The sequence below is a fragment of the Amblyomma americanum genome, chromosome 3 (genome assembly GCF_052857255.1).
Source record: "Amblyomma americanum isolate KBUSLIRL-KWMA chromosome 3, ASM5285725v1, whole genome shotgun sequence".
NCBI classification, from domain to species: Eukaryota; Metazoa; Arthropoda; class Arachnida; order Ixodida; family Ixodidae; genus Amblyomma; species Amblyomma americanum.
In genome coordinates, this window is record NC_135499.1 from 136,602,624 (window position 1) to 136,619,431 (window position 16,808).

Consider the following 16,808-nt stretch of genomic DNA (forward strand, 5'->3'; position numbering starts at 1 on the left):
TTCGAACCCGACCGTGGCAGCCACGTTTCGATGGAGGCGAAACGCAAAGGCGCCCGTGTGCTGTGGGATGTACGTGCACGTTAAAGATCCCCAGGTGGTCGAAATTATTCAGGAGCCCTCCACTACCCTCTTTCTTCCTTGCTTCTTTCACTTCCTCCTCTATCCCTTCTCTTACGGCGCGGTTCAGGTGTCCGCCGATATGCGAGACAGATACTGCGCCATTTCCTTTCCCAATAATAATAATAATAATAATAATAATAATAATAATAATAATAATAATAATAATAATAATAATAATAATAATAATAATAATAATAATAATGATGGTTTTTGTGGAAAGGAAATGGCGCAGTATCTGGTTTTTGGGGAAGAAAATGGCGCAGTATCTGTCTCATATATCGGTGGACACCTGATCCGCGCCGTAAGGGAAGGGATAAAGGAGGGAGTGAAAGAAGGAAGAAAGAGGTGCCGTAGTGGACGGCTCCGGAATAATTTCGACCACCTGGGGATCTTTAACATCGCACAGCACACGGGCGCCTTAGCGTTTTTCCTCCATAAAAACGCAGCCGCCGCGGTCGGGTTCGAGCCCACGTACTCCGGATCAGTAGCTGAGCGCCCTAACCACTGAGGCGGCTCGCTGAGGCGTCTCGTCTATCCCACGCCACTGGTCACCTGTCATGCTATTCATCGTTTCATCATCTGAAGATTTCTCCAGAAAACCAATTTTCATTTCATTTCAAGCGGCGCACCTGCACGGTAAGCCGAATTACTGTCGACGAATCTTCGGAACAAAGGCTGCATTAAGGGTTAGACAGTATGAAAATAAACGCGACGAGTGACATGACGCGAACAGCGCTCAGTCAAAGCGGAAAATAAGTAAAAAAAGGCTTTAGTGGACGTTTACAAGATAATCACTAAAGTAAATACGAAGGTTAGTTAGTACGTGAAGATTAGTCAAGGAAAATAACAGCCATGCTGAAATATTTAACTGTCCAGATAGTATTGAACGTGCACCCCGAGTACAACCAGGAACGGCGGCGGGCGCGAGCCAGGGCCCTCTCCGAACAACACGCCCCAGACCCGCACGCCCGGTACGTGGACGCAGCGGAATACAAGCGAGAAGCTTCGAGGCAGTGGTCGTTGCGGCGGCTACCGGCACCAACACAACGGCAGAGAGCGTGCGGTGCACGCACGCCACAGACGTCGAGGAGGTCGCCATAGCTCTGACGATCTCCGACGCCGAGTGTCGCACGGTGCTCAGCGACTTGAGGAACGCCGTGCGCAACTTCGCCAAGGGCCGAGTGGCCGCCATCATCGGCAAGCTCCAGCTCCAAGACCGCGGCAGCACCATCCGTATCAAGTGGTTCCCGGCGCACGCGGGAGGGTGTGCATCCTCACCGAAACACAAGGAGACGGCGCCGAGAGTGATCGTTCCGAGTGGTGGTTCAAAACCAATAATAATAATAATAATAATAATAATAATAATAATAATAATAATAATAATAATTGGTTTGGGGGAAAGGAAATGGCGCAGTATCTGTCTCATATATCGTTCGACACCTGAACCGCGCCGTAAGGGAAGGGATAAAGTAAGGGTTGAAAGAAGGAAGAAAGAGGTGCCAAGGACCAAGGACCGAGTGACCAGTTATGGCGACGTTACCAAGTGTGACCGCCTAGCCCGAAGGACAATGCCGCCTCCACACCCGGCACTCAGTCGGGAGGAGGTCGTCATCATAAGGCAGATACAGACCGGGTCCCTCCTCGCCCCGGCAGTGCTACACGTGCTTCGCCCAGAACTCTCACCGAGTGGTGTGTGCAGTGTCTGTGCAGTGGGTCCGGATGGCCAATGGCACAGCATGTGGGACTGTGCCAGGTTCCCGGCCGAAACTACCTCCAGGACATACGTACCCGCCCGAACTTCAAAGAGCAGTGCAGTCTACAGACAAGGACACTCAACTATGGGCCGTCCAGCAGGCCCGGGGTGCACTCGAAAAGCAGAAGCCTCACGACCCACCACAAACGGGCCATACTGGGGTAGTGCAGAGTAGGGCATAACCCCGGGTCGACGCTTGGCCAACGTCACGACGCGTTAAACCGTCGGTTGCCGGCATTTTAATAAATTTATTCGTATCGGTATCCGTATCCAACGGAACGTGACAAGCAAGCCTGCCGCGGCGTTTCATCGACTACAGCGTTCTGCTGCTCAGCATCATTCTCTGGACTCGATCCCTGATGCGGCGGCCGCTTTCGGGGAAAGCTAAATAATAATAATAATAATTGGTTTTGGGGGAAAGGAAATGGCGCAGCATCTGTCTCATATATCGTTGGACAGCTGAACCGCGCCGTAAGGGAAGGTATAAGGGAGGGAGTGAAAGAAGAAAGGAAGAGAGAGGTGCCGTAGTGGAGGGCTCCGGAGTAATTTCGACCACCTGGGTATCTTTCACATGCACTGACATCGCACAGCACACGGGCGCCTTAGCGTTTTGCCTCCATCGAAACGCAGCCGCCGTGGTCGGGTTCCTGCGTTTCGATGGAGGGAAGCTAAATGCAAAATTGGCTCTGTGGTGAAACATTGGAGCTCGTTAGAGAACTTTCAGTGCACGGAAATAATTTGAACGCCTCCGCCACCGCGTGCCTCGTGTTCCAGTTGTAGCTTTGGCGCGTAAAAGTCTGCGGATATATTTTTACACGTGACCGACACAAACATCAATGTCCTGCACATCACAATTGCTTTACTCTGAAGTTCGCACCGAGCCACTGTGAAAACATCACGAAAGTCGTTTATCAGCAAGTCGGTTTAAGCCTTTGCTACGCTAGCTGATCTGACCTCCATCAGAAAAAGAAGTCAGCAAGAAAAGAAACCAAAAGGTTTTGCAAAAAATAACTTTTCCCCTGTCGCAAAATTAAAAGAAAAGACAGCGATGATACGCGTAAGAGGCTCAAGCTTTGTTCGCGATGCTTTAAGTAGAACCGCACGTTGCTAGCATTTAGGCTGCAAGCCAGCCCTTACACACACCACCACACCTGTCAGAAGACGCCCCTGTCAAACATGACAAATGATCAGCGCGCCTGGCAGAGAGGAGACGTCAACGCTGCCAGTGGTTGCGACGCGACTGTCGATGACAGCGTCGTCGCAGCGTGAGCGAGCCAATGCCCGCAACCAACCATCCAGCGCCTATAACAAAAACATGCAAAAAATCCCTGCGGGCAGGGGCGCTCGGTGAGGCCAGAGTCACCGCAATACTCTACCGGTGATAGAGACTCCAGGCAGGGTGTCGCGACGCTCTCAACACGCTCAACTTGATGTGCATGCAGTCTGCGGGAGTATGGCGAGCTGCGACACCACCGTTTGCTTCTTGCGGTAAAGTAGTATGCCCAGAGAAGGCAGTTTCGAACGCTGCGGCAACAGCGAGAGCGGTTTATTGGACACATTATGCCGCTGACTACGCGTAGCTCTTCCCCGCGATCAGGTGAACACCCTGTGCACGCAGTGCTAGTCTAGTCTTGTACCATGCCAGTGCACGTTAAATATCTCCAGGTGGCCGAAATTATTTCGCTACCCGACGCGGTGGTTCAGTGGTTAGGGCGCTCGACTACTGAGCCGGAGTTCGCGGGTTCGAACCCGATGGAGGCGAAACGTAAATGCGCCCGCGTGCTGTGCATGCGCGTAATGTGAGGGCTGTTCGGAGGTCCTGAGACCTCAAAAGCGTCCGAACTCGGTTGCCAGAGAGAGAAAAAAAATTGGAGGACGCTTAAGCTTCGCCTTTAAGAATGGAACGCGACAGCGTGTTGCAGCACTGCCAGGGAGTCCACGGAACGTCATCGCCCGTTCGGCGCGACGCCTTGCCCGTTAGACAAATCGCTCTGCTACATACGGTAAAACGGACGCGCGGAGCGGCAAACCACGTAGAAGCGCTGCCAGGCGCCTTGACGAAACGCGCGGGACTCAAGTTGCAGTCGTAGTCCGTCACATCGTTCTCGACAAACCCGATGCCACGAACGCCAGCATAGCTTCCGCGCCGAACGAACGGGCAGCAAGCCGCAAGCTTTGTGGTCAACGCGCTTTGGATGTGCGCTGCGTTGTTCGCCGCTCACCGCGTGACTCCTGCGTGCCCACACGGCCCCACTGCACCCGAACGAGACGAGCGGGAGGCGCTGCAGGCGCGCGCTACCTGTTGGGGCAGTGGCGTACATTGCGAGGAGGAGGAGGAGCAAGGAGGAGGACGACGATTTTTAGCTCACGGCCAACGCCGACGACGACACCGGCTTTTCTGCGTCACGGGGCCCTTAACGCTCTCGCGTTAAAAACTTTAATTTGCACCCGTCAAAAATGACGGGGGAGAAGGCTATAACTCGGTTGCCAATAAAGTTTTTGAAGCGAACAGCTTCACTACGCCAGCTTTTCGAGCCGTCAGCGGGGCCGCAAGTTTGACCTTGAATGTAGCTAGAGGTATGTGTGGCCGCAAGTTTCACCTTGAATGTAGGTAGAGCTCAAACCATGAGAAATGACGCTTGTCTCACACATCTCGGTGGACACCCGAACCACGCCCGTGAGGAAAAAAAAGAAATGAAAATTAGTTTTTGAGGAAAGGAAATTAAGCCTTTCTCACATATCTCGGTGGACAACCGAACGGCGCTGTAAGGAAAGTGAACTTGGTTTTAAGGAAAGGAAATCACGTCTGTCTCACAAATCGTCTACTACGGCGCCTCTTTCTTCCGTTCTTCTTTCATTCCTTCCTTTATCCCTTCCTTTACGGCGCGGTTCAGGTGACTGCCAAGATAGGAGACAGATACTGCACCATTTCCTTTCCCCAAAAACCAATTATCATTTACTGTCTTGTGACAGCGATATTAATGTCGTTTCGAAGAAACCAAGATGTTTAACAAATAAAAGAAATTCCTACTACTGTGTGTGTGTCAGTATGGCTATCTATGGAAACCGCCAGTCGCTCGACCACAAACGTAGCCAGGGAGATACAGCTTTTCGCTTTCGACCAGGGTTAACGAGAGCTAAACGACCAGCAATTTTCTAACCATCCATCCATCCGCGCACGTACCCAAGTGGTCAAAATTATTCCGGATCCCGGGTTCGAACCCGACCGCGGCGGCTGCGTTTTTATGGAGGAAAAACGCTAAGGCGCCCGTGTGCTGTGCGATGTCAGTGCACGTTAAAGATCCCCAGGTGGTCGAAATTATTTCGGAGCCCTCCACTACGGCACCTCCTCTTCCTTCCTTCTTTCACCCCTCCTTTATCCCTTCACTTACGGCGCGGTTCGGGTGTCCAACGATATATGAGACATACTGCGCCATTTCCTTTCCCCAAAAACCAATTATTATAATTATTATTCCGGATCCCTCCACTCACCATTTTTTCTCTTTATTCTTTCACTCCCACCTTCCTCCCTACCCTTGCGGCGTGGTTCGGGTGTCCACCGAGATGTGAGACAGATACTGCGCCATTTGCTTCCTTTAAAAAAGCAATGGCGCGGTTCAGGTGTCCGCCGATATGAGACTGGAGGAGGAGGAGAGATTTGAATGAAGGGGAGGTCTGCCTGGTTGTGGGCCTGGCCTACTACTCCAGATGTGACAAATACTGCGCCATTTCCTTTACCCAAAAACCAATTTTCATTTTCTCCGTTCCCTCACTGTGCGGTTGAGGTGTCTACACAGAGGTTTGAAGTTGCTGCGCCCATTCCTTCCCTCAAAACCAATTTTCATTTTTTTACGCCTGCTTCGGAGGCTCAGTGGTTAGGCGCTCGGCTACTGATCCGGAGTACCCGGGTTCGAACCCGACCGCGGCGGCTGCGTTTTTATGGAGGCAAAACGCTAAGGCGCCCGTGTGCTGTGCAATGTCAGTGCACGTTAAAGATTCCCAGGTGGTCGCAATTATTGCGCAGCCCTCCGCTACGACACCTCTTTCTTTCTTCTTTCACTCCCTCCTTTATCCCTTCCCTTACAGTGCGGTTCAGGTGTCCAACGATATATGAGACAGATACTGCGCCATTTCCTTTCCCCGAAAACCAATTATTATTATTATTCACACCTGCTTCAGCCACACCACGCGCCCATTCTAGAGCGAGACAGTTAAAAGAATTGAAAATTAGTTTTGAGGAAAAGAAATGGCGCAGTAACTATGTCTCGGTGGACACCAGAATCGCGCCGCAATGGAAGGAATAAAGGAGGGAGAGCAAGAAGAAAGGGAGAAAGAGGTGCTGTAGTGGAGGTTTCCGGAATAATTTCGACCATCTGGGTATCTTTAACCCGCACTGGCATCGCATAGCACGAGGGCGCCTTTTTGCGCTTTGCACCGCGGTGGCTAAGTGTTAGGGCGCTCGGCTATTGATCCGGAGTTCCCGGGTTCGAACCCGACCGCGGTAGCTGCGTTTCGATGGAAGAAAAATGCTAAGGCGCCTGTGTGCTGTGCGTTGTCAGTGCACGTTAAAAATCTCCAGGTGGTCGAAATATTTGGGGGGGGGGGGGGGGGGGCTCCACTACGGCACCTTTCTTCCTTTCTTCTTTCACTCCCTCGTTTATCGCTTCCCTTACGGCGCGGATCAGGTGTCGGCCGCTATGACAGACAAATACTGCGCCATTCACTCTCCATAAAAACCAATTTTCCACCATCGAAAAAAAATCTCTTCCGAATCTGCAGCCGAGCGCTCTAACCACTGAACCACCGCGAAACCATGCATATAAACATTTCGCTTAAATTACTCTAACAATGATTGTCACTAGGAGGAATCAAGTTTTGTATTTTCCATTAAAAAAACTTTAGCATATGTGGAGAGCATCCCTGTCGAAACAAGCTTCAAGGAATAGCAGTCCGCTTTCGTGTGTTCTGCAAGATAGGAGGCCCTAGCGCTTTTCGCCAGATGGTTCCAGTTGCAATGCAGAATACGATTATCAGGCATATTGCTGGGCTAGTTGGTTTAACATTTTTTGATGCTTTGAAAACAAAATCGTCCTTGGCGAAAATAAATTCACGCAGACAAAACAAAGGAGACAACGGACAGGCGCCAACTTCCAACTGTTTATTGCAGAAGAAAAACCACATATATTTATAGCCTCAGGATACGCCAACTTTTTTCACTCCACGTGGCTTATCACAGTCGTAACTTATCACCTCGCATTATCAGTTAGTACTCACACACAAAGCTGCCTTTTTCTTTATGTGAAAGGCTTCCAATAAAAGCCTCGCCTGTTTACTCTTGCTCCTGCCCAGAATCCTTGCCTTTTCCAGTCTAGGTTCACGCTTTCACGTGTTAACATGGCTGACCAAATTGGCATATTTATCTTCATTATTTTGTACCTTTTGCAATGTTCCCCAAGGCGTTTGTTGATGCACCTCCCCGTTTGCCCTATGTAGGACATTCCACAGGCCAGGGGTAACTCGTACCACTCCTTGCATACAGCGGAAGAAGGTACGCTGATGTTTTATACTGCACCCAGGGCGCTCAGTGCCACAAATCCGGGGTATAAGTTTGTTCAACTTCTTTGGGGCTGAAAAAACTAGCGGCACCTTGTGTCTGTCAGCCGCCTTCTTCAGATTGTGTGACACTTTGCGCACATAAGGCATAACTTCAGGTTTTACCGCAGGGTTGGTTGGTTGGTGAAACTTTATTTCCAGCGGATATAGAGGAGCGACACGAAGTCGCCCCCCGCTTAAACGGCGGCCGCTATCCCGCAGGGACCCTTTTTTCGGAACTCTTTGGACTGCTGCAGCATTTTGTTTTTTGACAGCATTTTGGAGGAGGGCTTCAGCGACGGCAGTCAACACTACCGATGGGAACCCAGCAGCTAAAAGGCGGCCAATCTGATTTTTTTAAGCTATCGTGCATGTGGTGCGGACAGGACTTTGAATGCGAGGACTCAATGCATAAAGAGGCGATGGCGCGCTTCACAATTTTTGAATGCGCCGTATTGAAGGGTAGCAGTTCCTTGCTAGTACGGGGAAAGTAACCCCATCATAAATGGTCCTCCCGGAACGCTAAGCTTAGGTCTAAAAATTGCAGTTTTTTCTCCCTTGGGACTTCATGCGTAAAAACTAGAGCACGGCCTTTGAGGTTAAAAACACTTAAAATCCTGGACACATGGACACAAGGCACGCGGAGTGAAAAAAGTGGGCGTATCCTGAGGCTTTAACTCTATGTGGTTTTGCTTCAGCAATAAACAGTTGAAAGTTGGTGTCTGTCCGTTGTCTCCTTGTCTCTTTTGTTTTGTCCGTGTGAATTTATTTGCGCCAAGGTGGATTTTTTCCAAGCTTCAAAAAAAAGAGAAAGCTTGTTCGGGAATCGCACGGAACTTACAGGATTGTACCTGACTGCTTTGGAGCGGGACGCAAATTAGAAAGCCTTTCCATGTCTCTCCCTTCATAGCACCTCCTCAATTTTCGAGAAAGCAGTCGCAACGACTCTAAATGCACACACGCAGTCTTCGTCGCTTAGTGCTGCAACCGGAAAGACCCGGGGAGAGGTGGGCAGCTTCGCGCGGACTTCATTGGTTTCCCTATAGAAATTTCAATAGAAGAGTGAACGTGGAATGGATGGGAAACAGCCCTGTCCGGCTCGGACCTTGACGATCAACGAGCCATCGTCGACCTTAAAAATTGGTTTTTTGGGCAAAGGAAATGGCGCAGTATCTGTCTCGCATATCGGCGGACACCTGAACCGCACCGTAAGGGACGGGATAAAGGAGGGACTAAGAGAAAAAAAGAAGAGGTGCCGGTTGGCTCGTTGGTTGGTAACAACATTATTTAAAAGTGCTGCAGAGCTTTCGCCGACGGGCCTTAGGTGTCCCACGTGGGGACGTCGAGGTGTTGCCTCGCCGTCGCCTCGCGGGCCTGCTGGACGGCCCAGAGTTGGTCACCGAGACTCTCCGGAATAATTTCGACCATCTGGGGATCTTTAACGTGCATTGACATTGCACAACACACGGGCACCTTAGCGTTTTGCCTCCATCAGGATGGCGGCCTTTGCAACGGAATCCTGGACTAACTTGTTTATTACCCGTCCCCTTCTTTCCTCATTAAACGGTTTCATCATCATCACCATCATCTCCTCTCTCAGCGCATCCGCTCGCTTCTGGGGTTTCGCGCGTGTTTATAAAACAGCGTGTTGCGCGGCCTCAAGCGGTTCTACGCCAGGCTTCGCCGGTCAAAGAAAAACCGGCATAGACTTGTCATGAGTCATCAGTTTTGTTGTCATCAGTTTTGATAGCTGAGTGTAAAAAAGGTGTCAGCTTTGGTGGCTAAGTCTTCAGTCAGCTTCAGTAGATGTGTGTTAAATAAGTGTTTATTACTTTTTTGTGCATGTGTTTTCTGTACCGTCGTATAAGTGTTTAAAGTTCAATTTCCCCTAGCTGTTTCCTGTGTGTCGTCCATCTACAGTCCATAAGTGTGCGCTACGAATCCTCCACCAAATCAAATGAACATCGAAAGAGCAGAAAAGAACCTGGCTTCATTGAAGCTCAGCTGAGTGCGTCTTTTCGTTGCCTTTTTTTTCTTACACGCACGAGCGATTTAGAAAGCCGGATGTAATGATCTGTTTGCATAACAACTTCCTACGACATAAATGAGCTAAAAACAAACCTGAAAGCGATGTCAAATAATGATGTGCATATAACGGTATAAGAACGTCACAGAAATGCTATAATAATCTCGAAGGACAATTTTGAAGCGAAAAGCTTCACTACTCTACTCAACACCGCACTTCATATAGCATGCTCCGCAATTTTGACGATCAGTCGATTGCCCAGCTCACGGGGTACTTCAACACATGCTGGCAGGAGGGCAGGCACCCTTCCGCAATCCTGGCGTCCCGCCAAAATCTTATTCATATCCAAGCCTCACAAACCCCTTACACCTGCAAATCTTCGTCCCATCTCACTAACATCATGCCTGGGCAAGCTTTTGGAGCATGTCGCACTCGCCCCACTCACCCAACACATGACGGAGCAAGACCTCTATCCGCACAGCATGGTGGGCTTCCGTCCCCACCTGTCGGCCCAGGACGCCATGCTCCAGCTCACACAGGATATTTTTGACCCTCTCATACCGGGCCACACAAAAGCTGTCCTCGCCTTGGATCTCTCCAAGGCATTTGATCGCCTAGACTATAAAGCGATCATGGCGGCGCTCTCCCCTTTGAACATAGGTGAACGTATGTACACCTATATTCAAGCATTCCTTACTAACCGCACGGCCGAAATTCACTTCGGTCCCCACACATCCCATCCATACAACCTTAGTGGGGTTGGCACCCCCAGGGATCTGTCCTCTCCCCTTTCCTCTTCAATGTCACACTCATCCCCCTTGCCCGCAAACAACGAAGAAGCTGACGACCTCGCGACCGCTGCACACCAACTACCTGCCAGCGATCTGCCCCTTGCGCTGGAGGACGTGCGTGCGGCCATTCACGACCATCTCCGAAAGCAGCACCCCGACCCACGCATCGCGGGAGGTGAGCGCATCGACAGTGTCACCGGCTGTCGCGCACTTACACGGTCGCAACGTGCAATGATCCTCCGCGCGCGCATTGGCTGCGTGTGGCCCGGGGAACGACGGGTGCGCCACGGAATCGCGACGAGTGATGTGTGTGACGGATGCGGTGCAGTGGAAACACTAGAACATCTGCTCCTTCGCTGCTCCGCGTTCGCCGATGCTCGTCGCGATATGCTCGCGGTCTATAGGGCGCAGGGCATACTACCAGACTCCATCAAGACGCTATTGTGGCCGCAGGGCAGTGCGCGCACTCGTGAGCGAACTTTGGTGAGCCTCTGTGCATTCCTCGAACACACGGGCTTGACGTCCCGTCTGTTCTCCGTCAGGTAGTTACACGCAGTGACCGAACGCTCCGCGAGTTCTACCTTGAACGATTAATAACTGGACGCCCCACTCCATTTGTAAACTACACAGTGCTGTGCGCGTGTGTGCTTTAATTCCTCTAAAATGAACTAATCATGCGCACAACCTGGACACATTTCTTACTGTGTAAATAGTGTGTACATATTACTTCTCCCCTGTCCTCTATTCCTGTCCCCTCACCTCTTTCATTTCATTTCTCCATTCTGCCTGCTGTCCTTTATTTCCGCTGCCCCAGCTCAGGTGCTTCAGTATCGATGGCAGATGCCGGGGCTAGCAAAAATCTTTTCTTTCCTTTTTACTATTACTTTTAATAAAACCACTACCACCACCATCCCTCACCTTCGGCATACACTCTATGCTGATGATATCACTCTATGGACCACCCATGGCAGTGATGGAGACATAGAGATTACTCTGCAGTCGGCAGCTGCCCTCACCCAAACACATGCGCGGAGTATCGGACTCTCATGCTCTCCGGAGAAGTCGGAGCTCCTCATACTCCGCCCCACAACCCGAAACTGCCCCACAGCCCCCATAACCGTGAAACTGGAAAACCGGTACATCCCGGAGGTACACACTCTCCGGGTACTGGGCCTCCACATCTAGAACAACGGGAAAAATACTCTCACCACCCAGAAACTCAAGCAGACGGCGGTTTCGATATCCCACCTAATCCGCAGAGTTTCTGGACACCACCGGGACATGAATGAGCATGACCTATGCCGTCTCATTCATGCCTTCGTCCTCAGCCGCTTTCGCTTCACGCTCCCCTACCTGAAACTCCAGGCCACAGAAATCTCCACCCTGGATGCCATGATCCGAACAGCATTTAAGACAGCACTACACCTACCCCTAAATACCTCAACCGAAAAACTCCTCCAGCTAGGCCTACACAACACGATAAGTGAGCTTATCGAGGCCCACCGACAGACACATTACATACGTCTCGCGAGAACCACCACCGGCAGACACATCCTACACACCTTCGGCATCAGGATACCAGCCACGGATCCCACACAGCTCCCGATCCCCCACCACATTCACCGCGAACTACTTATTAAACCTCTCCCTAACAATATGCACCCCACCTACCACGAACCCCGCCGCAGAGCTCGCGCACGGGCGCTCCACAAACACTATGGCATGGCAGCGGATGCCGTGCGGGTGGATGCCGCATGCACGGGCGAGGACGAGGTTGTAGCCATCACGAACCCCTCCCTACAACCGATTGCTACCCTTCCCATATCTCCCACTGCCACTTCGGAGGAGGCTGAAGAGGCCGCTATTGCCCTAGCCATCACGCGCACGGAGAGCCGGTATGTACTATCGGACTCTAAAACTGCCATACTAAATTTCGCCCGCGGGAGAGTTCACGTCCCTGCATTTGGCATATTGAACTCCCTCTGCGGTGCAGTGGAAACACTAGAACACCTGCTCCTTCACTGTGCCGCGTTCGCCGATGCTCGTCGCGATATGCTCGCGGCCTATAGGGCGCAGGGCATACTACCAGACTTCATCAAGACGCTATTGTGGCCGCAAGGCAGTGCGCGCACTCGTGAGCGAACTTTGGTGAGCCTCTGTGCATTCCTCGAACACACGGGCTTGACGTCCCGTCTGTTCTCCGTCAGGTAGTTACACGCAGTGACCGAACGCTCCGCGAGTTCTGCCTTGAACGATTAATGACTGGACGGTTCACTCCAGTTGTAACCAACACAGTGCTGTGTGCGTGTGTGATTTAACTCCTCTAAAATGAACTAATCACGCGCACAACCTGGACACATTTTTTATTGTGTAAATAGTTTGTACATATTACTTCTCCCCCTATCCTCTCTTCCTGTACCCTCACCTCTTTCATTTCATTTCTCCATTCTGCCTGCTATACTTTAGTTCCGCTGCCCCAGCTCAGGTGCTTCAGTATCGATGGCAGATGCCGGGGCTAGCAAAAATCTTTTCCTTCCTTTTTACTATTATTTTTTAATAAAACCACTACCACCACTCACTCGCCGCACACCCGCCCCGCCACATGGAGATCATATGGGTGCCTGCCCACTCCGGGAATCCCGGAAACGACGCTGCCAACGCTTAAGCCAGAGGTTCTCTCAACCGGGCACCGGCGGCCTCCGATCTGGGGTTCTCACGGGAGCGCATGCATTCCTTCAGTGAACTGACGCAGGCCTGCAAAGCCGAGCGTCGGCTGTACCCCCCGCCCCATCCCTCCCTCGACAATTATCATCAGAATTTTTGGAGGCGGCTCCAAACACGCACCTTACCCTCCCCTTATATACGCTCGCGCTATCACCAAGTCCACACAAACCCCTCCTGTACCCTCTGCCACCACCCCAAAGCCACTCTCGATCATATCCTTTTCCTCTCCCCGGCGGATCCTCCACCGCAGGGCCTGCAGCACCTTACCACTTGGGAGGCTTGGGAGACCCTACTGCGCTCCGAGGACCCGACCAAGCAAGCCATCGCCACAGGCCGGGCCGCCAGCGTTATGAGTCTCCGGGACATGAACGTTTGTGTGCAGTGGGGCCGTGCGGGGGCCCAAGGACCTGCGCGTCCTAAACTCCCCTGTATGTAATAAAGTTTCCACCACCACCGCTTCGCGTGAGCCGGCGTATGTCGGTGCACGAGTGACATCACGCACGGCGCAGGTGGCCGCCGCCACTCCGTCGCCTGATCTTTCGCCGCTGCCGCGCGTGACATCACGCGCGGCGCAGGTGGCCACTGCCGCCCGCATTGCGCCATCGTTTGACGTTCGCCTCGCTGCTGCAGCGTATGCGCTCGCACCCGCGCTCACGAATGGGCGCGGCGCTGCTCGAGTATGAGCAATTGACACAAGGCCCACCCCCCTACGGCTCCTGCGCACCCTGGCCTGCTGCCTGGGAGGTACAGCGAGAGATCGTCGGCATTGCGGGAAACCGGAGCACACCCCTCTGTGCTGTGCAGCAGCCGGCCAGAGCCGTCATACACGAGGAGCTCCAGGACCATCTCCTCGTGTACACCGACGGCTCAGTGGCCCGCGACAGCTGCTCCCTTGCTGCGGCGGCCACCATCCCCGCCCTGCGACTGCACAGCCAGCAACACGCAGCCTTCCAGGGCTCCTCCACCACGGCGGAGTTGATGGGGATCCGGCTCGGGCTGGACCTGCTCCTCACCCTCGGCCCTCCGCCGCCTAGGAGTGCTCTGCTGTGCGACTCCCGCGCCGCCCTCAGCCGCCTGCAATCTAACGGCCGCGGTACCCCACTAGTGCGGGAAATTCGCTCGCGCATCGAGCGCCTCGCGCAGAGAGGTTGTGCCGTGCGTGCACATTGGGCGCCCGGTCACTGCGGCATCGCCGGCAACGAAGAAGCTGACGACCTCGCGACCACTGCACACCAACTACCTGCCAGCGATCTGCCCCTTGCGCTGGAGGACGTGGGTGCGGCCATCCACGACCATCTCCGAAAGCAGCACCCCGACCCACGCATCGCGGGAGGTGAGCGCATCGACAGTGTCACCGGCTGTCGCGCACTTACACGGTCACAACGTGCAAAGATCCTCCGCGCGCGCATTGGCTGCGTGTGGCCCGGGAAACGACGGGTGCGTCACGGAATCGCGACGAGTGATGTGTGTGACGGATGCGGTGCAGTGGAAACACTAGAACACCTGCTCCTTCACTGTGCCGCGTTCGCCGATGCTCGTCGCGATATGCTTGCGGCCTATAGGGCGCTGGGCATACTATCAGACTCCCTCAAAACGCTATTGTGGCCGCAGGGCAGTGCGCGCACTCGTGAGCGAACCTTGGTGAGCCTCTGTGCATTCCCCGAACACACGGGCTTGACGTCCCGTCTGTTCTCCGTCAGGCAGTTACACACAGTGACCGAACGCTCCGCGAGTGCTACCTTGAACGATTAATAACTGGACGCCCCACTCCAGTTGTAACCAACACAGTGCTGTGCGCGTGTGTGATTTAATTCCTCTAAAATGAACTAATCACGCGCACAACCTGGACATATTTCTGGTTGTGTAAATAGTTTTTACATATTACTTCTCCCTCTATCCTCTCTTCCTGTCCCCTCACCTCCTTCATTTCATTTCTTCATTCTGCCTGCTATCCTTTATTTCCGCTGCCCCAGCTCAAGTGCTTCAGTATCGATGGCAGATGCCGGGGCTGGCAAAAATCTTTTCCTTCCTTTTTACTATTATTTTTAATACAACCACTACCACCACCACCAAGCTCGTGTCTATCGCGGAGGCCGACTATATAACCGCTTGCTAGAGAATAGGCGTGCGCATTCAACATGGAAGGAGAAGAGAGCAATACTACCGATACAGAAGTGCTACCACGGGAGTTGGCGGAAAAGAAGCGAAGAAATGAAAGGCTGAAAGCTCAACGAGCGTCCGCGACACCCGAACAACGAGAAGAACGTCTCGCTAAACGACGCAGCAAAGCCTAGTCTCCGAAGCTCCCGGGTTCGAACCCGACCATGGAGGCTGCGTTTTTATGGAGGCAAAACGCTAAGGCGCCCGTGTGCTGTGCGATGTCAGTGCACGTTAAAGTTTCCCAGGTGGTCTGAATTATTCCGGAGCCCTCCACTACGGCACCTCTCTCCCTTTCTTCTTTCACTCCCTGCTTTATCCATTCACTTACGGCGCGGTTCAGGTGCCCGTCGATATATGAGACAGATACTACGCCATTTCCTTTCCCCCAAAACCAATTATTATTATTATTATTATTATTATTGTTATTATTATTATTATTATTATTATTATTATTATTATTATTATTATTATTATTATTATTATTATTATTATTCCCCTAAACATTTGACCATCGCCCAGCTATACAGCGATGTGGTAAAACAGCTTCGTAGAGTATATCTGTATGCCCACCAAAAGAACCCCGCGCATGCGCATCACTCACTTGTGTCCGATCTCGTGGGCGATAGTGTAGGCGAGCGTAAGACCCGAGTCCTGGTTGACGTTGCAGCTGCGCTGTGGCTGGCACATGCCGGCCACCTCGGCCAGACCCAGCGTCGAGCACAGCTCAAGGCCTGGAGCGCACATGTTGAATCTGCGAGCAAGCACGGAGCACGTCTCTCTTGTAACGCGAGCGCGCTGGCGCAAAAGCGCTACAACTTCGAGCGATTCTCCTGCGGGTCTACGCTGACTACACAGAGCCCCGCATTCGCGCACTGAAGAACGGTCGCAAGCCTGCCTCGCATCTTTTTGCTCTTCGCAGGATGGGAGAGATTTGGGAAGCTGACCAGCTTTGCTGTCCCCCCGGCGCTGTGCTGTATTATTGTCAACTCAGGAGTGAGCGAAGGCGTAGCGAAATTCAAATAGTGTGTAAAAAAGATCTCGCAGCACAGCGGAGAGAGACAGTCACTGCGCCTTTCCTTTCCTCGAAACCAATTTAATTATTGCTATTATTTCCGCGTTGCGCCGCAACAGCATACCCTGAATACAGCGGATCGGAGCTTTGTCATTCTGAGGGTACAATAGCACACTATCTGCATGCACCGATCTGTATGAAAACATTACTACCAACAGGTGAAAGAAGAAAAGGCAGGAGGGATTCCTAGGTGGTCTCACTTGAGGGGCTTGCCAGGCGAACGCCCCCTGGAGTCGAGCTCCCCCCGAACAATTCTCCCGCAGCAATCTCCGTCTTTCTTTGCTTAGCTACGGAAGCTGGCAAGGGAGTGTGCCTGTGCCCCCCTAGCAAGCGTCACGGACGGTGCGAGCACCACGCGGGCACAGCGAAAAGATCATCTTTGGTGTTAGACTTCGGTAATTAGAAGCTTGGTAACTTCGCCAGCGGTATGTAGCCACGCGGTAACGGACCCCGTGAGCTCCCTGCGTCCGGCCTCGGAGCATTGGTGTCGCCCAGTCCCGGCCCGGCGTCCTTGACTCTCCAGTGTAGCTCTTCCGAGAAACTTCTCCTCGGCTGTCGCTAGCCGGCTTT

General features: G+C 52.4%; 1 protein-coding gene across 1 annotated transcript in view; it reads right to left on the bottom strand.

Annotated features, from left to right (window-relative positions):
• LOC144124957 (A disintegrin and metalloproteinase with thrombospondin motifs 7-like) overlaps positions 1–16,808 on the bottom strand; it is a 130,372-nt gene that overhangs the window by 38,636 nt on the left and 74,928 nt on the right. The window contains exon 7 of the mRNA XM_077657948.1: positions 15,768–15,917. Coding sequence (XP_077514074.1) covers positions 15,768–15,917 — 150 coding nt within the window. The remainder of the gene's footprint in view (positions 1–15,767; positions 15,918–16,808) is intronic.